Source organism: Hippopotamus amphibius, chromosome 4, assembly GCF_030028045.1.
Source record: "Hippopotamus amphibius kiboko isolate mHipAmp2 chromosome 4, mHipAmp2.hap2, whole genome shotgun sequence".
In the NCBI taxonomy this organism is placed as follows: Eukaryota; Metazoa; Chordata; class Mammalia; order Artiodactyla; family Hippopotamidae; genus Hippopotamus; species Hippopotamus amphibius.
The window spans coordinates 68979602-69006391 of NC_080189.1; the positions used below are offsets into that span (position 1 = coordinate 68979602).

Here is a 26790-nt window from a genome sequence, read left to right on the forward strand (position 1 = left end):
AAGTCACATGAGAAAGACATATCACATGAAATCACTTATATGTGGAATCTAAAAAAAAAATGATACAAATGAACTTATTTACAAAACAGAAACAGACTCACAGGCATGGAAAACAAATTTATGGTTACCAAAGGAGAAAGGGAGGGGGAGGGATAAATTGGGAGTCTGGGATTAGCAGATACAAACTACTATATATAAAATAAACAAGGTCCTACTGTATAGCACAGGGAACTATATTCAATATCTTATAATAAACCATAATGGAAAAGAATATGTATAACTGAATCAAATTATTTTACATCAGAAACTAACACAACATTGTAAATCAACTATACTTCAATTAAAAAATAAATACATAAATAACCTCTCCTCTTATCCTCTATGTAAAATTGTCTGTCTAAAAATGAAAGGCATCCAAAAAGTAAGAAAGGATGTAAATGAATGTTTTAGAAGAGTATGTGAGTATATGAAAATGCTTTTACATCTTCATAAAAGAATTGTCATATGCATTTACTACTTAATGAGGGAAGAAAAGAAACAATTTTAGTGGTACATTTTGCAAGAATAACCAAATTAACCCTTCTATCCAACATCTCTCCCTTATGACCTTTAGAGGTATTGGCTAAAGTGTGGACACTTTTCCAGAGATAGGTCAACATTTTGGCAGCTTGCTCACTGTGCTCCCCCCGACCTCTGCACCAAACTCAAATAAGGGAAGAAGGGAAGCAACATCTCTGTCAGGATTGGGAGGCTATTCTGGGAGAGGGATGATGAGCTCTGTGATGCCTGAACACCTTACCCAGAGTTGGATTCCTCTTTCTATAGTTTCCCTCCCTCTTCTTCCTCCCACCAGGTGTCTATAACAGGAGGAAGTTAAACCCCAGAGAGGTAGCTCCTTCCTTGGATGCATTTACAAAGGATGAAAAGGAAGTGCTGTGACTTTTAAAATTTTTCTTCCTACGTGAGGAATCACTTTCTGTCCGCTTATACTCCTGAGATGACTACGAGGTTTCACCCTGGTCCAACTCTCTAATGAATTTCCACTGACAAATCTCTTGTTATTAAAGGTAACCTACTTCATTTCGAATCAACTTCCTATTATCTGAGAAAGTTACCGTACTTTTACTTTGGACGTCATTGTTCTCTCCAAAACTACATGAGATTTAGGGATACACGGAACCCAAACGGCTTCTTTCTTCTCCTTAGTTGTGTGTTGGAGCTCAGCCAAAGAAGTGTCAACTTCAAATCCCAGGCCCTTTAAAATTCCCGAATAAGTGTGTGCTTTGTCGTTATTCCCATGGATGTCTGTTTTGGCTTCCAAGAAGCATGTGAGGCACAGTAACCACATAGAACAAAAAGAATATTTTGCTGTATATAAGTGAATATTTGAATGAGGGCAGTATCTATCCTACACAGGAACAATAGCTTTCTCATGTAGAAAATACTCCATTTTTCATACTATATGTTTTAAGATATTATTCATACTAGTTCATAAGAGAGAATTAAGAAATGTGACTCTAAAGGATGACATTGTTCTGTAGGATTTAGAAGCAACGAAGTAATTTTGTTATTTTTCTTTTATAGTTTGCCCCAGCCTGCAGTAACTCAGAATATTTGCAATGTGTTTTTTGAGAATATTTAGTACTGTCTAAGAAAGAAAAGCAAGAAATTTGCAGGTATAGATGAGTAAAGATTTAAAAAACAGTCTACTTTTATGGTAAAGTCAAATTTATCAAAAATGTTCAACCACATATTAAAGGTGATAAAGCAAGAACTATCATGTTCTAAGTCTCCATTTGATTTAATTCAATCTATGATCTTTTTGATATGGTTTTACTTCTATAAGGTTTTTTTAAGCACTGCTAAATAATGTAGAGATGAAAAAAGTATTTGCTACTTTAAAATCTTGGAGAGTCAGACTATGGTTAATAGTTGTTATGTGTTTACTATTTACAACTTCCTCTCTAAAAACACAGGTATTGCATTCCTTGTCTTTTAAAATGTAACATTATACATCTGTTGTGCACACATCTGGACATTTAGCCTAACTCATCATTTCCTTCTGTATGTGTCAAAACTGCTAGTTATTTTAGCCGAGATTCAGCCCTTGGGAGAACTGAAAAAGTTACATCCTTCTTTTGTCGAGGTTTTATAAACTCTCCTTTACCTTTTTCCCCAGGATATAAGTAAGTATAAAAATAAGCAGTCTGAATTCCTTCTGGCTCTGGAGACAGGAGCACAGGAGGATGAGGGGCATATGCTCCATTAACATTTGCTTCTATAGAGTAAAGAACAAAGCCTTTATCTGAAAGAACAGAAATGGACAGTCCACACAGTTATAAAACAAGCACTTTTTCTGGCAAAGGAAATACGATTTGAATATAAGAAGTAGAGAGCTTGCGCACCAATGAGGAAGATCTGTATTTTCAAAACATAAGGATCTCACACTTCATAATGATAAATTTTTCAATTCATTAAGGAAAGAAACATGTACTATATGACATAGCAAATAATTAAATACATTAATATTATTCCAAGTCAAGATTTTCAGTGTAAGAGAATAGAAATACAAATATGAAAAGTTTAAGAGCAAAATGCTAAAATATTAAACTTGAATTTGAGATATCAATATGAAATTTTATATTTTTTCCTAGATAAAAGTCAGAAAATTGCCAACTAATGGTTGTAGGACAAATAATATATTGTTTAAAAATCATCATAAAACACTCATAATAAAACCCCATAATAACCGACTCAGACAATTTTCAAAAGTGGAAGCTAAATCATTATATGAAAGGTTTAATGGGAATAAGACATATCCTTGTGTCAAAGTATAGGTTAATTGCTTAATTACTTTAAAAAAACTGCTAATTTTGGACAGATAATTCTTAATGGTCTATAGGAAAATTTGTGTTTTCCTCAGCTTACTGAATCAATATGGATATACAGCAATTTTTTTCTAGAAATTTGTCATACGTTTATTTCACACACACAGGTATACAAAACAACTGCAGATATATATTTGTGTATTGATTTCTTATTAATTACAAAGGGGAAAATGTACCTTTATGTGTTTTGGCTAAAGCAATCATAATCTTTCACAATCTTACCTAATGGTCTGTGGCAACCTGTTTTATAGGTATCCTGATCTGAAGCACCTAATGTCATTTATGAACTATTCTTGCCACAAATATTTACTGTTACTCAGAACAGAGGGGAAAGTTAAGCAATACTGAGAGACAATAGATAGATCTAGAATATGGATCATTTTACAAGACAACTGGCCTGGACACTTCAAATAAAAATCTCATTTTAAAAATCTCATTTAAAAATGGACTTTTAAATATGATATTGCTTATATGTGGAATCTAAAAAAGGAGTACAAATGAACTTATCTACAAAACAGAAACAGAGTGACAGATGTAGAAAATAAACTTACTGTTACCAGGGGGTAAGGAGGGGGAGGGATAAATTGGGAGATTGGGATTGACATATACCCACTAATATATAAAATAGATAACTAATAAGGACCTACTGTATAGCACAGGGAACTCTACTCAGTACTCTGTAATGGCCTATATGAGAAAAGAATCTAAAAAACAGTGGATATATGTATAACTGATTCACGTTGCTGAATACCTGAAACGAATTCAACACTGTGAATCAACTATACTCCAATTAAAAATTTTAAAAATGTCTAGCATGGTAGATGCCATCACAATGGAAAAAAAATGGAGTGCCAATTTTATCTTAAAAGGCATAAAAAAGACAAAGAAACTTATTCAATAAATATTGATTTACTCTAATTAAAAATTTAATAAAAGACATTCTTGGCATAATTAGGGGAATTAAAAGATGGACTCAGATAATGTAACTGCCTTATTGTTTAATTTCTTAGGGATGATAAATTTTAATGTTCTTATAATGGGTGATTATTGATAAAGTATCTGCGGGTAGAGTTATATTTCAGCATACATGGAAACTGTTCAATTACACACACCCCACAACTCTATACTATTTAAATATATATTATTGTCAATTCATCTTTACAAGAGCTAGCATGTTGTTTGTCCCATCTGTCAAAATCTTTAATGAGTAATCAACGTTACTCAATTTAGGCTACACATTAAAATAACCGAGTTGCTTAAAACAACATCGACAACAAACACAAGTAAGCCCAAGGCCCTCCCGCGGAGATTTTAATTTAAGTGGTTTTGTTTCTAGTCTAGGTATCAATATGTTTTTTAAAGCTTCCAAGGTGATTCTAACATGCAGCCACAAAAAGTATCACAGCACAAGTCAATCAGCTAACAAACACTGTACTCTAGGCTTGAAAGGACAACAATATGAGTATAATAGCGATTGCATGAGCAGAGAAAGAGGGTGAGCCCTTGCTGTATCCTGCTGGAGCTTATTTCTCATTTTCAATAATTTTCTTGACACTTTAACAACCAAATTACTAAATTTAAATTTTCCTTCCCACCAAAATATATGAGGATCTATATATGTCAACAACAACCTAAAATAAGTAGATTGGACAGATGGTGATATTAGTATATATTTATTTAATCAAAAATTAATTTTATTAAGAGTTTAGAGTAATGACAAAGCCAAGAAACTCAGATCAACAGCCCCTGGTCAAAATATTCAGGCTGTGGCACATCAACTCTGAGAGCTGGGCAAGTTACTTCAACAATATTTATTTTAGTTTCCTCTTTTGTCAAAGTATTGTGATAGAAGTCATCACCTGGTTGTTTTAATTAAATACTAAAACGCATAAGAAGCACTTAGAAACAATGATAAAGAACTCAGTAAATGTTAGGCAGTGTTAATATTATTTCATAAAGTGACAGGTTTCCAGTGCCTAAGAGGACGAGAAGATCTGGTACTTATTTGCCCTTAATATATTCACAAATATTTTTGTTTACTATACCTAATTCAAGTGCAGAAGATTCAAACTCTGGAGTCCCATAGGATTTGAAAACAGCAGGAAGACTTCTTGTCACCTGTAGAACATCCTACTTTCTTTTAAATTTTAGCGAAGTTCAGTGCTCACCCTTTACTCACAAACTTTTGGCAAAACCACTCACAGTGATATCTTTTAGTTCTCCCTGTTGAACTTTTTGATCGGTGTATATGCTGAAGTATGCATTTAGAGTCACTGAAAAGATGGTAGTAGCTAAGATCTAAATAAATATGTGTCATCATTCCAAGAAGTTCATAGCATGTTGTGGTTAGGTATTTCTTTACAGTGCAATATTCTTATTCATCCATTTTCATAAAATAGTAATCAACCTCTTTTCTTGACATTAATAATTATATCTTATATATTATAATAAATATATCATCCTTTTTCATATTCCAGTTTTCTACTGATCTTTATCTAGTCAAAAAAATAAGCCATGATGATAACTTAATGTGCCTATATAACCATTATCTGGCTTTATTCTTAAATTATGTGACTGCTTGCACTGTTTCTTTTTAGTATTTTTTTTAAAATTACAGATTACTTTATAAATATGATTGATATATAAATTTCCTGCACGAAATATCTTCTACTCAAATTCATTTGCTTTCTTTGTTTTCTATCAATACTTTTGACTCATTTGGCTTTACACTTTAAGTGCAGGTCACTCTGCTCTTTAACCTTGAATTAGTTTTTTTCCAAAGCAATATTATCACTATTCAGTGGAGCCCTTAAAATTCTGCATAATGACATATTTTCCCATTATATTTCAAAATTTCTAAAGAAAAAGAGAGCATTGCTAATGAAATCTAATACAATGAAATAAGATTTCTTGTTGATTTAACTACCACCTGCACATCTGGTGCATTTTTCCGGGGCTTGTCTGTACTGTTTGTTTAATTCACGGTATAAGCACTTCACATTAGAAGACGTGTCCCCTTCAGTGCTTCAAACAGCTCCAAGGCACAGAGCTAGCACTCAACATTTGTTTTAAAAAATGATGCTGCTCAAGCTACATATTGCAAAAACCTACAGTTGTGGGGGTGCTTTTTTTTTTTTTTTTGCATTATCAAGATCTGTGTGAATTTGGAGAGGAAAAAAATTAAACACATTCCTTTAAAAGGCCTATAACACAAAATTACATTTTGGAAAGCATTCTAAGAAATATGAGGCTTCAAACTGTAAGAAAAAGACAAAGTCAAATTACCTATTACTGTAAGAGAAGAAAGAACAAATCTGTTTTAGCGATTTTTTCAAGTCATTTTCTATGTCCTGGAAAAGAGATTTCAATCTTTAAGGAAAAAACTTCTGACAAATTAATATTTAATTAAGCTAAGAAGGCAACAAAAGAAACTTTAAAATCTGATAAAAGTGATAAATAGGTTTTGTTTCTTCCAAAAGAGCAATGGAAAAATAGTAATGTTTGAAAGAAAAAAAAGAGTATAAGTAAGTTTGACCTACCAAAAAAAAATTCAAATGATATGATATTCACTGGAGGAAAGAAACAATTTTAAGAGAAAAGGACACTGTGATTTTATTATTATACTTGACAACCATTCATTTAGGAAAAGATTGTTAATATCATGTCTGTATGAGTGGAAACCTAAAACACAGCCTTTCAGTGTTCTCTATCGTCTATATATCTGATCTGGTGGTAAGGCCTCAAATGTTCATTTTGCAATATATGCATCTTATTAAATACAGAGACGATTTTGTTAAAACTGATAAATCAAAATCCACATGAACTGTTTGATATAATCAGAATTCTCTAGCTTAATGTATATTACATAATACCTTTCTACATACACCCAATGATGCAAATATACAGGACATCTTTACAAGATCCTTCATGAAGTATTATTATCTCCAGGTAATAATAAGAAAAAAATGAGTTTGTATGAGGATAAGTAAGCTTAATTATGCATTTTGAGAAAGATAATTATTTTAATATATATTACCATTTAAGGAAAACATAATTTTCATATTATTATATATAACATATTATATAAACAGAGAGACCCAGACAACATAAGTTAATATTTATTTTTTTACTTATTATGTATCAGTCTATGCCCTAAGTGTTTTCTCCATTGTAATTAATTTAAACCCACAATGTGGGTTACACTATTGTTATTTGCATCTTACAAATAAGGAAAAAATAAGAGGAGGCATAACTTACTCAATATTACACAGTAAGTGGTAGAGCCAAGGTCTGAACCCAGGCAGTTTAGCTCCAGGGACCATTCCTTATACTCTACTTACAGAGGTTGTCTGTCATAGTTCTTTGTATATTTTGGATAACAGTCCATTATCAGATGTGTCTTTTGCAAGTACTTTCTCCCACCTGGGTTATCTTCTCATCCTCTTGACATTGTCTTTCAGAGAGCAGAAGCTTTTAATTTTAATAAAGTCCAGCTCATCAATTTTTTCAAGGAACATGCCTTTGGTTGTACCTAAAAAGTCATCTCAACACCCAAAATCTTATACTTTTACTCCTATGTTATCTTCAAGGAGTTTTATAGTTTTGTTTTATATTTAAGTCTGTGGTCCACTTTGAGTTAACTTTTGTGAAGGGTTGTAAAGTCTGTGTCTAGATTCATTTTTTTACAGGTAGATATACAGTTGTTCCAGCACTATTTTTTGGAAAGACTCTTTTTTTGCTTCATTGCATTGCCTTTGCTCTTTTGCCGAAGATCAGTTGACCATATTTATGTGGAACTATCTAGGGGGTCTCTAATCTGTTTCATTGATCTGTTTGTCTTTCTTTTGCCAATACCACACTGTCTTCACCACTATAGTTTCAGAATGAGTCTTGAAGTTGGGTAGTGTCAGTCTTCTAATTTTGTTCTTCTCCTTCAATATTTTGTTAGCTATTCTTTTCTTCTTCAGTTTTCTGTATTGGCTAGTCTTTTGCCTCTCCTTATAAACTTTAGAATCAATTTGTCAATATCCACAAAATAACTTGCTAAGGTTTTGATTGGGAATAAGTTGAATCTATGTAACAAGTTGGAAAGAACTGACATTTTGAGAATACTGAGTCTTCCAATATTCCTGCTTCAGAATCTATGTTTTTCTACCACTATACTTGTTGCTTCTCCAATGGCTTTCAATAACAGTTGATTTTTAGTTATTAGTATTGGTATTAATACTATTACTAGCATCATCATTTCAGGAATATGAATTTTTAACAGAATTCCATTTGGCTTTTATGTAACCACTTTGAGAAAGGTTAATCAACATATTCAGAAATTTGGAAATTTAAGAATTAATGCCAATGAGAAGGACAAAGTTTCTTGTGAATTTTAGAATTCACTCCAAAATCATCTTTGCACTTCCCCTGTCATTATTGTAGTTAATTGTTAATGTCTTTTAACCATAATAAAATGAACAATTGGTGATCAGATATGTTATTATCCAAGCTACCTGTGATGCCTAATATAGGGTTGGTATAGCATACATGGTCATTAAATATTTGTTGAAAAATTTAAAGCATGAATGAGTGGATGCATGAATGAAAAGATTATAATTGTAGAAAGAGTCTCTAAGTTAGTTAATGATTCTTGCAGGGATCTTCACTTAGAGTATTTTCCTAGTACTTCACCATGCTTAGTCTCTTTTGTTGCATATTTTAATATGATGACACTAAATTCAGTCACAATTACACTTGTTTAATAAATGAATGATAGAATTCCACTTGACTTGGCCTTTTGTGGTCTAAAATGGCTTTGTACAAAGATCTTATTTGCTAATGCATCATAAGCCTTTAGTAAGAGAAACTTTTCCAAATCTCCTTTTGAGCAAAACTATTTGGCACAAGTGAGACAAATTTGTAAGGAAACACAAAAATCCCTGAACGGCCAAAACAATATTGAGGAAGAACAATCCTGGAGGTATCACACACTGTGATTTCAAACTATACTACAAAGGCACAGTCATCAAAATAGTAATGTACTAGCACAAAAACAGATACATAGATCAATGAAATAGAATAGAGATCCCAGAAATGAACCCATAGTTATATGAGCAATTAATTTACAACAAAGGAGGCAAGGTTATACAATGGGAAAAGGCAGCCTCTTCAATAGATGGTGTTGGGAAAAAAGGACAGTTGTATGCAGAAAAATCAAATTGAACTACTCTCACACATGATACACAAAAATAAAGTCAACAATATGGATTAAAGACTTAAATGTAAGACCTGAAACCATAATTCTAGAAAACACAGGCAATACTCTCCTTATCATCAGACTCAGTAAAATTTTTTTGAATATGTCTCCTTAGTCAAGGGAAACAAAAACAAAAATAAATAAATCTTTTGCACAGCAGAAAAAACTATCAACAAAATGAAAAGACCACCAATGAATGGAAGAGGATATTTGCAAATGATATATCTGTTAAGGTGTTAATATCTAAAATATACAAAGAACTCAAACATCAAAAAAAAAAAAACACAAGTAACCTGGTTTTAAAATGGGCAGAATATCATAATAGATATTTTCCAGAGAAGACATATAGATGTCCAACAGGGACATGAAAAGATGTTCAAAACCACAATGAGATAACATCTCATACCAGTCAGAATGCCTATTATCAAAAATACAACAAATAACAAGTGTGGAAAAAAGGGAAACCCTTGTGCAGTGTTGGTAGGAATGTAAACTGGTGCAGCCAGTATGGAAAACAATATGGACATTCCTCAAAAAATTAAAAATAAAACTACCATACAATCCGGCAATTTCACACCTTGATACTTATCTGAGGAAAACAAAAACAGTACTTAGAAAATATATAGGCATCCCTATGTTCATTGCAACATAATTTACAATAGCCAATAAATGGAAGAAACTTAAGCACCCATCAATAGATGAATGGATAAAGAAGAGGTGGTATATATATACACAAAATGGAATACTAGTCATTCATGAAAAAGAATAAAATCTTGCCATTTGTGACAACATGGATTGACCTAGAGGGTATTATACTAAGTGAAATAACTCAGACAGAGAAAGGCAAATACTGTATTATTTCACTTATATGTGAAATCTAAAAAATGAAACAAATGAACAAACATAACAAAACAGAAACAGAGTTATAGATACAGAGAACAAACAGGTGGTTGTGAGGGGATGGGGGGTGGCAGAGAGGAAAAATAGGTGAGGGAGGTTAAGAGGTACAAACTTCCAGTTTCAAATAAATGAGTCATGGCTATCAAATGTAGTGTGGGGAATATAGTCTATAACTATGTTATATATTTGCACAGTGAGATATCATAACTAGACTTAGTGTGGTGATCATTTTGAATAAAATAAATACTAGGAACATAATATCTGGTTTCTCCAGATTATATTTAATTAAATCTTGTTCTAATACAATCCTAAAGGCCATCCCAAAGTTAAGTGTTTCCCTCCTGTGCCTATATGGAGCTCCTAAATTTTCATATAAGCCTCCATCTTGCTTTCTTAGGGTTGGTGTATTCAACTCATTCATTCATTCATTCTTACTTGGTTACTGCACTCTCAAAGCATTTTTCATTTAAACTTCTTTACAAAATTGGGAAGTAAATAAAAATCAATAAAATTTATCTCAGAGAGGTTAATCCCAAGGTTATATGGGTGGCACACACAATTACACACCTAAACTTCTTCACTCAAATTCCATTATTCTGCTATGTAACAGGCAAATGTTCTAGGCCCAACAGTAAAAGAAAATTAGCACATTCTCTGTCTCAAGTAGAGTCAGTCGCATGTCAGACAAGGCTGATAAATTAATCTTCATCTCTGCCTTCCAGTTTCATTCTGAATACTCATTTCACAGCTTTTTTAATCCCTGGAAAATATCACAAAAGTTGTCCTCAGATGCTCCCAACTATTCCTGGAAATATATCTATACTTTAGTATCAACATTCTTAAATAGGCTGATGAAGACTTCTGAAACTCTTATCCTTTATTACCAAATATATGAATTCCCTATTTGAAAGGATCTATGTTTTCAACCCTCTGATCACGGCCAGATTTTTTGTATCAAATGTGCTTTTCATACATTATCTACACATAGAATCTAAGAACACCATAGAAAGTTTAGACTGTGGCTTTAAGGATGACTTCAGCTGCCAGTGATAAGAATAAGTTATTTCTAGGAGGAAATTTCCTTCAAATGGTGCTCTTTGAGGGGAAATAACGATAATCTTTTAGCTCATACACATTGGAAATGCTCCTGTTGATAAATGTTTAACATTAGGCATAAGATAGACCCTGTCATGGAAATAAACTCAAAGGAAAATGGTTGGCATAGGTGCCAGGCTTCTTAGCAGAAAGTAATGATGAGAAATTGGATGTCATAGGCACAGTGGCAGGAATGCCAAGGCTTCCCTCATACATATTCTGAAGATGACTCCTCCAAGAGCTGAGAGAAGGTAAGAAATCAGGGGAAAAAGCAAGAGTAAAGTAGTAACCCCAGCAAATACAGAGTGGACTTCACCCACATTGATTCAATAAAAATACAATCACACTGTATTTTTTTTTAAAGTGAGGCATAATATATGGCAAAGAGTTACAAAAATATTGGGTGTTAAAAAAAATAGAAACACCAGTGTAGCTGAATGTTAAGTAACCGATTTTTCAATTGAGACCACAATCCTGGCACTATCACAAAATAAAACAATTTCTGATCAATACATCTGCTTATTTTCTTCATTTATACAATAATGAAAATTAGAATTATCTAAATTTAACCCCCTTAAAATTCAGAAAGGAATGAAAAGTTTAATTAGTCATATACAAATGATCACTGAGTCACAATAAATTTGTGGGAATAAATGTTTAACTAATTACACAAAAGTTGTGACCACTCACCATATTTAGATACAGGAAGAAATGAATAGAAAATGAACTAAGCAGTTTACTTGCTGAGTAGAAGAACTAGAACTTGAGGCAATTTTATAGATTTCTTATTATAACAATTTTACATATGAATATCCTTATTTCAGCACTGAACTAAATTCTGTTGTAGTGTAAATGTGTAATCAATGCCTCAGAATGAAATAGTAAAAGGTAGTCAGGTGAATTATAATTTGTAACCCTATATAATATGTGGGGAGGCTCAGTCAGAGTCCAATCATAAAACAAAAACCACACAATAACTTGAATAAGGAAAGTTAATACAGCAACTTATTAACTAGTAAAAAGGTAGTTAACTCCTAAAAGAGGTAAACAAGGTATAGTTCAGTAGTACAGAAGTAGAATCTATAGAACACAAATATTGCCTATAGATCTGAAAGACAGTGAACAAGGTAGGTACTTATAAATTTAGAACAGCCACCCACCATGACCACCACCAAGTCTAAGAGTTTGACATCTTTGTAGAGGTTGTGGCTACCACACGAACTTTGCTGGGGAAAGAGACACTCATTAGAGAGTGAAGGCCCGACAGGGTGTGGAATACACGTAGTCCACTGGAGTAGTCCCCTAGAAGGCAGAGGGTCTTTTCAGAAGCCATAGGCTACATTTCAGCCATGAGATGAACACCACCTGCCTACTAATCTGCTAAAGGCCGACAGAAAACAGCACTCTGGGGGATGCAAGCAAAGTCCCTTCCTCCTGTTCTGCCTTTGCAGTATCCCTCCAGACCTTTGAATTTGCAGAGCCTAACATCAAGTCACCAGCAAAGGAGAAATGTCTCTCGGGTTTACATCTGGTAACACAAGAAATAGTAAAGAAAGATTTGGGGAAGAGAGGCAATAAAATGAATAACTGGCATGCTGGTACTTCCACCATCCTTGGTTATGGAAACTGATACAGCAGAAATCTGTGTAAGGTCATATCATATGTTTATGCTTACAGTCACAAATGATAACTTCTGGGTTCCTATTTTTAAATTTGGTTAAGCATTATATCATTCCGACTTCAAACTATTCACCAGAAATCATTATTTACTAAGTTAACTTTTTATTGAGGTATAGGTAAAGTACATAAACTTTAAATGTGCAAATTAATAAATTTTTGCATTATATATACACTCATGTAACTACCACCCAAGACAAGTCTATTAACAGCACCCTGGAAGGCTCATTCTGGCTGCCACTAAGAAGTAATCATTTATATTTTAAAAGTTCCTTTAAAAATTTTCTTCTTATATGTGTAGTACCACTAACAGGAAGTACAAAGAAAAATAATGCAGCCTCTTGTAATGGAGACTAAGCATGCAAGAAGTTACTTTTAATCTGAGACCTATTTAAGGTGATCATTCTACGTTTCTTTCTAAAGTAGTCAAAGCACTCTGTGGAAATTATTGTGCTACTCTTGTTTCTGTGTAAGTTGATAATATTATCAATTTCTTTCTCATTTTTTTTTTCCAGAGGAAAAGGGAGTGACAAAATAGAATACATGTAGCCTCAAATAATCATCATTTTTGCACAGAAACAGATATGGAATTTAGGTTTTGTAAACTTTTCTACTAATACCAAACCATCCCCATAATGTGAGAAGATGCTACATGTATGCAAAACAAACTAGTAACAACCACAACAACCACCTAGCAGTAATTTGGGTTATTAAAGAAGTAATTTAAATACATGGAAAAACAAAATTTTAAATATATAATAAACTTTCTTCAAAATTCATAGCACTTAACATGTTAACAATGTGGAGTATACTTATATTACATCATTTTATTGCAAACAGTGAAGGGAAAGTAACACATTAAGTAGGAAAAGCAGGGTTTTTATTTTAAGACAACATGTCAAAAAATATTTTAAGACAACATTTAGACTTTAGAACTGTTCAACTTTTCAGTTGAATACATTTAACCAATTAATCACTATGGGCTCAGTAATCCAAGAGACTCAAGAAATTTGATATTACTGGTTTTTCTTATCCCTCTGTATTTCTAGATTTCTAAAACCCCATTTTAGTATTTTACATTATCATATAAAATCTAAAAATTGATTGTTATATTGAAATTTGACACATACAACTACATAATTTATTTTTTTCCAACTAGCTTTCCATCACAAGTCAAAAGTCTTTGAACTTATGACTAAGCTTCATAGCCTGAAAGTGCTGAGTGTTTTTCCAGAAGGTTTTAAGATTTTTTTTAATGCCTGCCTTTACTGGATTTGGTTCAAAATTTTCTAATAGGAAGCATACTTTAAACAGTCTTGATTCCATGTTTTTAATATATTATTTTACTTTATTGCTCTTCCCTGAGAGCACTTACAATCAACATATTTTTAAAGTTTTATATTTGGTAATATTTTGTTGGTTCTTTGTTTCCTGTTATAATGGGCTTTCAAAGATTAAGCGAATTTGCAGATTTTCCAAACAAACACATCTGCACAGGACAGTGTGATATTAGAAGGTTCCTGAAATTAAGTAATACAATGTAAATGCTTTCTGCATTACCCATTTGCTGCATTGAAAGTGAGGAAAATTGCCAGCGGTTTTATTTTAGGGAGAAAACTACTATTTTGAAATAAAATACAAAGTTTATTGTATCAGCCCTATTTTATTGTTAATCATGTTCAATTTGGGAGTATACTCTTACATTTATATACAAGGAAATGATGTCAGAAGCTGACCAATTATTTTCAAAGACAAAGGTTATCACACACAAAATAAATAACTTTCTGGTTTATCTGTTCACTCCAAATTTTTTAATGAATTAACACTCTTTATAGTTTCATTAAATGTACATGTTTAAAGTGCTTAACAAAATAATGCCGTGTTTACAGTTTAATTGCCTTAAGCATAACACTGTCCACACTACTCCTATTTCCTCCATCCTCGCTTGGGAAGGATATTTGGTCACACATACTCCTACACACATAGCTCAGTTGTTCACCCTGATCTCAGAGCTCTTCTCTCCATCTCCCATCTATTTTTTATTATTATTCCAGGTTTCTTCCTCTTCTTTCCTTCCTCCCCACCCACCTAACCCAACTACCCACTGAAATCCTGAGTTCTGCTCTTCAGTAGTTTTTCCAAATTAGCACTTTCATCCATTTCCCTTCGGCAATACTTTTGCACACCTAATTCCTCCTTAGAGACCACTTGCTCACCTTAGCTCTATAATCATTCTCCAGCCTCTGCTTATTCCCAACAGAGATTTAGACAGCCCTTACTCTTCCATTTTCCTTTCCATAATAAAACATTTTTTTGGAAGGTGCGGCCAAGAATCCCCAAAAACAAATTCAGTGAACCAGTACACTAAGAAGGCTTTGAATCAGATGAGAAATTTTGCAAATCTGTGGTCATAGTAAAATGCATTATGGCCAGTGTCTAGGTGATTGCATTTTCATCTGTAATATGGCAATACTGCCAAGAACTTGAATCAAGCTTACACGACAGCACGTTACCTAGGATTCCGTGCTGTTACAAAGCTCTTCTGAATGACCCTTGATAACTGGGATGTGAAGTGATGCTATAGCCAGCACTTTCTAAGTGGTTTTAAAAAATAAATTAGATACAAGAGGTGAGAAAAATGTTCCTCTAGTAATTTAACTTTTTTTCAACAATGACTTCAGATTGTTTCCATTTAAACTGAAAACTAAACTTTCATCTTTAATCTTTAGATGCTATAAAATAAACTGTTATACATTTAGTCATTCATTTAGTAAATATTTACTGAATACCAACTATATGGCAAACACAGTTGAGCATAAGTTGAATATCAATAATGCCTTGGTTTGCAACTTACCATGAGCCATACGATGGAACCAGTAGTAACCAAAGTCAACTCCCAAGAAAGTTAAATACCAAGTCCATGGAGAATCCCAAGGCAAACTGATGAGCCTGTAGTTCTCCCAGATATAAATGTAACTAGTCAGTTCAATGCTCCTGGAAAACAAACTGGAAAGATAAAATGTATAAGCAATGATTATACTATTATTTTAGATGTAAAATTATGCTAAAATATTTTAGATAATATTTAAAAATTAATATCTTCACATGTAAAAATAAAATCCTTTCTCCCTTTTACTTGGTTTCTTACTGCTCTATCATGCCCTTAAAGGGGCTCAATTTCCTTGGTATCAAAATGATTCACATGATGTTTCCTTTGTTTCATTGGCATCATTGATGCCAATTATTTCTCTGTTTCATAGAATTTAGGAGGATGTTCCTTTATATGCCTCTTAAAAATACTTTTCCTGGAACCCATGTAACATACAAATGACAAAACTGACGCAATTTCTGTGACTATCATTTCTAACTCTTAATAAAGAACACACGAAGGGTGCTTTTTAAAGGAAATGTAAAAAGTAGATAATTATAAATAGCGTATTTTTAAAGGGGACTACAAAACGCCTACTGCCTTAAAATATGTTAAGCCCATAAAGTTTGCCTTTAGATTAAAGTTGCTTCTGGCTAACTCTATTCTCTCTTCCTCTTTATTCCCTCCTACTTCTCTCTTTCATACACACACACACACTCAATGTTTTTTAGATATTATTCTTAAGACCATAAATTGGATTCTCATAGCATTTCAGTACAATATAAACTACAGATCTCAAAATATAAGGGAATAATTTCTCCCTAGAAATAAACAATTGTTTTTAAAACCGAGGTAGACTAGCTCTTACCACCTATTCTATCAAGTGTCTGTAAATTCTTATTTCAAGAACTTTCAAAAATATGCATAATATACTTCAATTTTATAAAGTGTAGTATTTTTTCTTTTAAATTTCCTGTGATCAAATTTAAGGTCAGACTCAAGAAATCATTCTTTCTACCACTTTTATAGATTTGATTGAACTGATTTTTTCTTTTATATTTATCATGCATGTGTAAAATGAATTATTCTACCTAATAATGATTTACTTATAAACCATGAACAAGTGAGGAAGTTTTACAATATTCTAATTTTAAATAAAAGTCAAAAATAAAATAAAATAAAAGTCAAAGAAGCAGCTCAAGCTAGTTTATTGTTAAAATATTGTTCATTATTTTACTAGCATTTCTCTTTACACAGTCAGCTTCTATGAATTAACATGTTACTGGGTTTGTTGGAGACCCAGGTCTTTACTTTTAATCTACTTTTGACTTTAATTATGATATGACTTTACTGTTATTTAATAACTTTAAAATTTGAATCCTTCTAGTTATTATTTAATCAGTAACATAAAACACTACACTTCTTCACAACAGCATTAATATAACTAATAGAAATGCCAAATGTCTACCCTTTCAAAAAAGATTACACATCATCAGATCTTAAAACTCAATTTTCAATTTAAGATTATTCTCAATTTGTAAATTGGTCCCCATACATGAAGGCTAAGGAGAGACTAAAGAAAGAGACAGAACACTCCGGACTAGGAGGTGACAGTTTTAATAAGCAAGGGAGCTGAGAGAGGAGGCTTGTTTGGGTGGCTGCAAGACACGTAAATCTCCATACTCTCCCTCCAGAATGTTAAAAGTTTGTAGAACGATCCTAACGGGGTTCAGTCACTTATTCAGTCAGATGGTCTCAACAACACCTTACTCTCTCAAAGCTGCGTCCTTAAACCAGCTGTTAGCATGGGATTGTAGGTGGAACCTACATCCCATGGACAGGGAAGAGTAAGGGAGAGGAGAAGGGTAAGTAAGGTCCAGCTTATAGGTCAACCAGGGTCACATCCTCTCAATGAACTCCTCCAACAATTACGTGGTTGGAAAGAACAATTTTTTCCTTAAGTGTGAGTCCTTGCCCCAAGAGCACTGCCTACTCAGCACTCCTGTCACAACTCAGGCCATGCCCTGCAAACTCCATCATCCCCTGTCAAGTGGTACTGAGCCTGCTTTCGGGACCTGAGTGGGCCTCTTTCTGGTCCAGGCCTCCAGAGGGCCCACCTATGCACATGTGTAAAATCCTCAGTGTGATAAGTTAGACAAAAGTGGTTTTGGACATGCAGACAGAGTTGGGACAAGCAATCTGGGGTGTCCACACACAGATGCGTGAGGTCCCTCACCCTGTTCTGAAACTCTGAGGAATCCAAGAACTTGAAACTTGAAGTGTGTCTTCCAATTTGTCATCCAGGTTATTTATCAGGGTAGGGGGATAGAATGAATTTTACCTTAAAGCATGTTAGCTTGGTTGGTAACTCATATCTAGACTAAAGCGTCTGAACAGTGTCGTTATTGACATCTGGACAAAATGATTCTTTGTTGTAGGAGTCTGGCCTGTGAAAACAGTAACCCAAATTATGAAATCTTAAAATTGCTTCCTAGTACTCATTAGTAGAGAATTAACCATATAAAATTCAAGTTTTAGGTTAAAAAAATGGTGAATATCATCAATTTTATATGGTCTAACTTAAAATTTTTCTAAAAATGAGATTCTAAACTTTGACACTGTTGTCATTTGAGCCAGATAATCCTTTGTTGTGGGGGCCTGTCCTGTGCACCGTGGGATGTTTAGCAGCATCCCTGGCCTCTATTTACTGGATACCAGCAGCACAGCCCCCCACCCCAGTTGTGACAACAAAATGTCCAAATGTCTCCAGGGGGCAAAATTGCCCCAGTTGATAACCCTAAAAAAAGACTGATCCAGAAAGAAAAAAATGAAAACTTAGAAAATGCAACAGAAAGTTGAAATAATCTACAATTTTTTTACATCTGCTTTAGAACATGGTGTCAAAGCAGGTCAACACATGGATGCATTCAATCAATCAATAAAGTCATATTAAGAGCCTACTAGGTGCGAGGCACGGCACGAGAAAGGGAGGACGCATTAGTGAAGAGGGCAAATACACCTGTCTCATCAATGTCCCACCAGTTCAGTATCTCTTTTTAAAGTTGTCTTTCTTGTCAGTTTCAGTGACACCTGAAACAGGCTTTCAGATACAAAGACTTCAATAAAAGAAAGAGGGTCCCTGGAAAACTTCCATTTGTAAAACAAAAAGAACCTGCTTGTAATTGAAATACTTTTTTATTTCCTGTACAGGTGCCAGGTCTTGAGCAGACACCCAATTTATTATTCTGTCAACTTACTTATTAGGGTTGACACAAATCGAGCTGAAATATGCCTGACATACTACAGTCAAGGCTTTTCCTTTTTTTTTTTTCCACACCTTAGCAAGAAGCCAAACTTTCCTCAAGGTGAAGGGAAAGAGGGGAGAAGCTGTGGGAATTAAATTCCCGGTTCTCCATCAGCAACATGAATATGATCCTCTTCCATCATAAATGGGAAAAAACAACCATGGAGTGCCCACAACTAAAAACAATTCAGCAGGGATACAGCTGGGAAATGATTATCAAGCTCTGGAAAGCCCTTAATTGCAGGAAATAGCACCTACATTTTCAAAAAAGTCCTCACCAGACCTTGGATCATAAAACTAACCCTCTTCCTCTTTCTCTTCCCAATTCCTTCATTCTCTCCCAGCCTCCAATCCCAGCATATGACTCTGCACTCTGGAATTCAAATGACAACTCTAACCCTTAATCTGTGGGAAGAGAGAAATATGTAACATGCATATATAGTGAGCTTACTTCATCACGTGGAGATGGAAAGTAGGTAGCAAAGGGGCTTTGCAGTTTTATTTATTTTTTATTTTTTAAAAAACTTTTATTGAGATACAACTGACATACAATAAACTGCATGTATTTAAAGTATACAATTTGATATTTTTTTCTTATTAGTAACGTATATATGGCAATCCCAATCTCCCAATTCATCCCACCCCAACACTCCCCACACCCACCACTTTCCCCAGTTGGTGTCCATATGTTTGTTCTTTACATCTGTGTCTCTATTTCCGCCTTGCAAACCAGTTGATTTGTACCATTTTTCTATATTCCGCATATATGTGTTAATATACGATATTTGTTTTTCTCCTTCAGCACAGGCACTTTGAATAACCAAATGCTAGATCCCTTTTACTCATTAAGTTTGAATTCAAGACTGAGAAAATTATCTAAACATAAGGAGGCATTAGATTCCTCTAATTAACAACCTGTATGTAAGGAGGCTCCCTGCCCATTGTCCTATATTCTTTATAAATTCCCCCCAAATAGCTGTTTATCTTGGGTCTGTGGAATATCTTTTGGCAATGAAAGACAGCTAATTTTTATGTGTTTTATATAACATTTTCTGTCCACACTAGACATTTGTTCTGTCAGACTGGTGGTTGCCAAGGGGGAGGGAGTTGGGGAAGGGATAGAGTGGGAAGTTGGGGTTAGCAGATGTAAGTTTTTACATACAGAATGGATAAACAAGTTCCTACCGTATAGCACAGAGAACTATATTCAATATCCTATGATAAACCATAACGGAAAATAATATTTTAAAAAGAATATGTATATATTTGTGTGTGTGTGTATAACTGAATCACTTTGCTACACAGCAGTAATTAACACAACTTTGTAAATTAACTATACTTCAATGAAAAAAAAAAAAAAAAAAAAAACCTGTCCTGGGACTTCCCTGGACAGTGGTTAAGAATTCACCTTCCAATGCAGGGAACATGGGTTCGATCTCTGGTCAGGGAACTAAGATTCCACATGCCATGGGACAACTAAGCCCTCTTGCCACAACTACTGAGCCTGTGTGCTCTACAGCCTGTGCCCCACAACTAGAGAGCCCAGGTGTGCCACAACGAAAGATCCTACATGCTGCAACAAAGATCCCGTGTGCTGCAACTAAGAGCCAACACAGCCAAATAAATAAAATTAAAAAAAAACAACTGTCCTATCATTGTTTAGTGACTATAAAATCTGGTAATATACCAAAATACTTTCCCAGTACAGATGGTAGATTCTTAAAAATATAAAGTTAATTTATAACACTGAGATTTTTCAATAATCAATAAATGAGAATAAATAATATTTGAGGACTGAGAATTACAAAGCCAATTTGTTATCAAAGTCACCTCAGTTTGAATGTTCCTGTCATCACAAGTAGAGAAAGTTTACATTGGACAGGTCGTTCACCCTCTCACTATCTCCTAGCTAATTTCAGATATGTGAGCATTAAGCTGAATAGAACCTAAAATTTCTACCTCTCAAATACTCTCATGCCCTAATTATTAATCAAACAAATGAAATTTGATGTAATACTCTCGTTGTAAACTGTTAAAATTTCAAAGCAACTTTCTTAGTAAATTTAATCGCATACCTAGTGTTTGCAGAAATCTGTCAACTTGTACTATTTCATAACTGTCATTAGAGCAAAGTGAACTCTCTGATTTGGCCAGATTATGCAAAATTGAAAAAAATAAACTAGACATTTTTATTTTTTAACAATCTTGTCATAAATTAGAAAATAAACCAATATTTAAATGAGATCATTCAAAACACCCTTACAGGTTTCAGGAAATTATAAGTAAAAAATATATATATTTGAACTACATATATAAATTGATTTTTCTGAGCAATTGCATTGTTTATTTCAAAATCTCTTGTGCCTGGCCCAGGAACTTGCACTGTCTATCTGTAAAGCTACTGCCACTTTTGCTCCATCTAGTGGAATATTGATTTTTTACTCAGTAATAACAAAATACATAACACAAGCTCCACCTTCTACGGGCAACAAGATTTGTACTGCTATTTCCTACTGTGAAATGACATTTCTGAAACAATCATTTAATTTAATTTGTTTTTAAAACAACCACAAAACCATAAACTTTGGTAAACACAATATGGTGGACCTGGAAGAAGTAAATGTGCTACATTTTTTACTTTGCAAGAAGTAAATTACTTCAAGTAATTCAATCACTCTGTTGAATAAGCACACAAATCCAGACTAATAAGCACAAGGAAGCTTGCGATCATTTGGGAAGGACAGTCTTAGAGCAATCCCTGAAGTCACACCATTAGTAACAAAGTCTATTTATAAGGTTTCTAAAGTAAAAGTTAAGAGAACATGATGCAGTCTCTCTAGCAAAAATAATTAACAAACCAGCAGGTTTTTAAAATGTATTTTGTTTGCATGGGGTATTCTTTTCATAATTTCCTAACTTAATAAAAATATATTAATATTCACAATAAAATACCATTATTAACAATACATAAATGAGTTTATCTTTTATTCAGGACAGTGAATAAAGTCATCAGCCCAAATGACAGGCACTTGATTGTCAGAAGTCTGATGTTGCCAAAAACAGTATTGCCTCTGCCACTAAAGTCTAGTATAAAAATGAAGTACACAATTTTCCTTTATTCTCTAGTCCCAGCCAAAGGAGTCAAAAGTATCTCAAAGAAGTTTAATTTCCTCTTCTTTAATGTGTGTGTGTGTGTGTGTGTGTGTGTTTTGATGAATTGAAACTTTCTTGTCAAGAGTGGAAAATTCCATGGCAGCCATGCCCAGTAAAACTGTAGATACGTTTGGTGCAACATTGCAGACCTAGCTCCATAGTAAAAATTGGCAGTGACCCATGTGTATTAAAAGTGAGTGTCCCCAACTCATTTGAAAATTTACCTACTTAAATTATCCCTCCAACCTACTGCAATTTGATTTATAATCTGCTGTTTCAACAGAATAAATGAACCCATTAAAAACAAACATACTATAGATATTTATATCGGGAATAAAGTTTCTCTGGGGAGGATGCAATTTATGGAAGCAGAAACATTGGAAGGAAGTAACAAATTGAAGTCCCAGTTTTCTAATGAAGGATTGGAAATTGAGCTCTGCTTCAACAAACAAGAAAAAAAAATGTGATTATTTTTCACTCATTAGCATTTCTGTCAGTAGCAGGATATTTCACAAGTTTTAGATAGATTTAAAAAATAGATTTAGTCAAATTTAATTTTTATAGTCATATATGCAAGTAATTGATAGAAAGGCAGATTATCTGCATATGATACACTGTGTTTAACCACAATAAATACACATATCTCTCTATAACTTCAGGACTAGATTCTAACTAGGACGTCTGCCTACTGGATTCCAGAAGAGCAAAACAGATGTAGGCCTGCCCAGAATCTGGTTCTTAGGACAGATGGACTTTTATTACACATCATGGTCTGTCCGACAGGCTTGTAAACAAGGTACAATCTTGTCTATGACGAATATTTGCTCTTACATAAAGATTTGAAAGATACACATATATCTTTTCCATCAGTATGGTAAGTATGCTACTAATCTTCAAGGTACTTTGACTTTTATGTAATAATGAAATTGAGATCCTCAAATAAACATTGTTTTTCCTCACAGTCTGCACACAGCATTTCCACTACATGAATGGCAAAGTGAAAAAACATGTTCAGGGTTTCACTTTGATTTCCCCAACTTCTTTTGTCAGAGGCCACATGCCTATTTGGAATTATTATCCAAAATATAATTCCTCACAAAGGGATTAACAAATGGTATACGACTATTTTTCTTGCACTCATGTATTTTAAGGACGTGGCAAGCCCCCACTACTGGTGGAGAAAATGAAATTAGTCCCTCGGAGAGGGTATGATCAATGCCGTGTTAATCTAAACTTCAGCTGTTAACGATTTGCGTGAGGATTCCCCTCGATGCTGTAGCTTCAACTGAAATATTGTTCTAAGAGTTTCTGTCAAATCCCCCTTCTCGTCTTGTGCTGAAAGGGGATTGAGGGGAGTGGATCCTGAGGATCAGCTTTCCTTCTCTGCTTATGTCTGTGAATTTTTTTAATAGCAACCGAGTAAATGAAAGTATTTTAAAATTTTATTTTCAAATAATTTGCTTTGCTGAGATCTTTCAGATAAAAGATTATGAAAGCTAAATTCTTTATAAAACTTACAAAGCTATCCACATTTCATAACTTAGGACTGTGAACAAAAAAGAAGCAAGATGCTGTTCTCATTCAAAATACAACTATAGAAAAACATGCTCCAAATTCAAGTTCACAACCTCTTCCCTTTCTTTCAAAGGGCACCAGAGTTCACAGCTTGTGTTAGCTTAAGGAGTGTTATGAGTAGTGGGATGTGAAGAAAAAGAACTGCAGGCTTATCCCTGAAGGACTGGTTTGTTTTGGTTTCTCTCTCTCTCTCTTTCTCTCCCCATTTCCCTTTTATTTGGGGTTTCCTTTTTAGCAGAAACATCTATTTACTCCTTGGGTATCCTGTTAGAACTCTGTACCTTTTTTTTAATCACAGTGTTGAACAGAAATAGAGTACCAAAGGATATAGTTGATATTTCTAGTTGTTACAATATTATAAGAGAAGAATCTAATCTCACTTGTGACCCAAGTCAGACTTGAAAAAGTAAAAGAAACGCTGAAGCATTCATTCGACTTGATGTCTCCCTGAGTTCTTAATAGATTCATTCCAGCTCAACAAAATATATGATCCATAATTGTACCTGCAGGACACTTCTCAGTTATCAAGTTATTTTGACAGTTCATCAGCCATCTGATTTCCATAAATCTATACACTTAATTTTCTCAGAATGAACTATTGTAACCAACTGCGTATTTTTCAACAACCAAATATACACGTCCCTTGAGTACGTTGAATGTATTTCTTGTTCAGTGCTGGAAATTATGTGTAGTTGTAACTTCTTAATTAGAGTATTCTGGAAATTAACTGAGAATAATTTGAGACATTATTCTCTGATTCTCACAGCAACGTGCAGCCACATGAGTATTTTTTCAGAAACTCATTTTAATGATAATTATTACTATTATTATTTTATAACTATTACCCTATCTTTTTAATAGTAGCATTTATGAAAAATATTTTACCTTTAGGTTTACTTTCTATCTAAACAATTGTATGCAATTATATGAAATCATTTTACCTTTTCTCAGCTATCTTTAAGTTTTCATTTTATTTTCAAAAAATCCACCTTGGTTTCACTGGGCGGTTCATACAAACATTCCAAAGCAATGAGCACTGGTCAGAAGTAAAGCTCTTAAAACAGTAAAAGGAGCAATGGGTGGGAAGCAGCAATGAGAGCATTCATCAGCAATGCAAAGCACAGACTTCTAAGGGAATCTTCCCTCACCCTCTGCTCTTTGGAAAACTCTCACATACTGAAGAGCCTTCCATTCACTGGTTTGTCCTTTAAGCACAGTATAATTTACTCCTTCTAAAAAGTAGTACATCATTTATTGTCTACTGTTGTTTGGTCCCTACATCCTCAGACGTCACCACCAACACAACACTAGAAGAATGTTACTTTTTTTTTTAAATCTACCATGTACCAGACATCATTAAGAGCACCTCTTTTTCTCAAGTTGCACGCAAGCTATCAGGAAGGGCTGCAAGGCAGACAGGTGAGCTTAATATCAAATGACAACTCTATTATGGGGTAGGCACAATACTACATAGTGAATAGAGCCCATCGTGAAGCGGTGCCTAAAATAGGGTTGGAAAACAGGCAAGATCTGCTGAAGAGTATGACTTTTCAAGAGAAGTCTATGCTTCGACAAGAAATGAATGGGAGTTGGCCACTTGCATGACCACATGAGACATCTGGCTTAATGGTAAGTAGCTGAGTTATGGAGGGAACGACAATTGCAAAGGCGGAAGAAGAATGAAGGGACCAGAAGCAAGGCTGGATAGACAGAGGCCTCCGTAGATCAGGAAAGAAATTATCCTCAGGCAATAAAGAACCTATGAAGAGTTTCCACCAGATTCACATTATAGAAGTATTTGGCTGCAAATGAAGTAGGACTGGAGATAGTCCTACCACTTAAGAGACCACTGTAATAATCCAGAGCTTTGTATGAGTTTGATTAGGGAGCGTCTGCACCCCAGATTGCTACAGCATGTGAATTTGCCTGAAGGGAAAATTACTTTTCCAATAGATAACTAGAACATAACTCAAGGCTGGGACTAGGGTAAGACATGTGAAGCACTTGCACAAAATTTAAGAAGACACCAATAAATTCAGTAATTAAGATAAATTATACCTAGAGCAATATTTTTAATAACAAATGTAAAAAATCCATGATGAACAAAACATCAAAAATTTAAATAATGTCTGTAACTGAGTTCTTTGCGGAACTATGTAAAAATAGGTGAATTCCCCATACAATGGGTTTTTTTTCAGTCTTACTTGGAGAATTCCAGTTTATTCACTCAGTGTTGCTAACCAGCTAACTCACCTTGGAAGCCGAGACAGAACACCGGCTGACATTGATGTTAAGGTATCATCCAAACGACCCGGTGGCTTCCCTTTGCGAATCCAGCTGACAAGCAGTTCAAGCAGCATCAAGGAAATGAAAAATGGAGTTGCCTAGAAAGGAAATTGCAGAAAAGAGATGCTGTTGTGCTTGGTATGAAATTCTTCCAAGTTTCCTGATTAGTCAGCCCCAAAGTGGGAGGCCCAGAGAGATAGTTCATAGCAGAAAAGGTATATACCTGTCCCAGAGGATCATTTCCTCCCAACAGGCACAGAAATTGGATTATTTCAGACACACACTAAACAGGTGCTCAAATTCTATCATCCAATTTGGACATTAAATATAACTATGGATGTAACCACAATAATTCTGCCAAGAAAATAAAAAGATTGGGCGGGAGTGTTTCAAGTTAGATGTAAAATATACATTTTAAAATAAGTGCAATACAATTTAAGGAATTTTAACTTTTATTTGTAGACAATGAGGAGTCATTCAAGGTTTGAAATTTGAAAAATGTCAGGATATAAATTGTGTTTTAGAAAAAATATTTGGATAGCAGCGTAGATAAGAGAAAATTTCTAGAATTGTATAAGGCTGGTTTTTTTCCTATGCTAATATTATAGTTGACCTATAATGGGCTATTATTGTGATTTTGAAATAACTTTAAATATTTTCAAATACAGGAAGTATCAGTAGTTATAACCCATATGAACAAAAGTTCTTTGGTGTCCTCAATAATTTTTAAGAATGTAAAGTTGTCTCAAGTCTAAAAAGTTTGAAAACATATTTTCTAAACTAATTTTATTTCTCCTGG

At 34.0% G+C, this 26790-nt stretch overlaps 1 protein-coding gene across 1 annotated transcript in view; it reads right to left on the reverse strand.

Annotated features, from left to right (window-relative positions):
* AGMO (alkylglycerol monooxygenase) overlaps positions 1-26790 on the reverse strand; it is a 310308-nt gene that overhangs the window by 281624 nt on the left and 1894 nt on the right. Inside the window, exons 2-3 of the mRNA XM_057733413.1 lie at positions 25959-26089; positions 15659-15810 (exon numbers count right to left, since the gene is read on the reverse strand). Of these exons, the coding sequence (XP_057589396.1) occupies positions 15659-15810; positions 25959-26089 (283 nt within the window). The remainder of the gene's footprint in view (positions 1-15658; positions 15811-25958; positions 26090-26790) is intronic.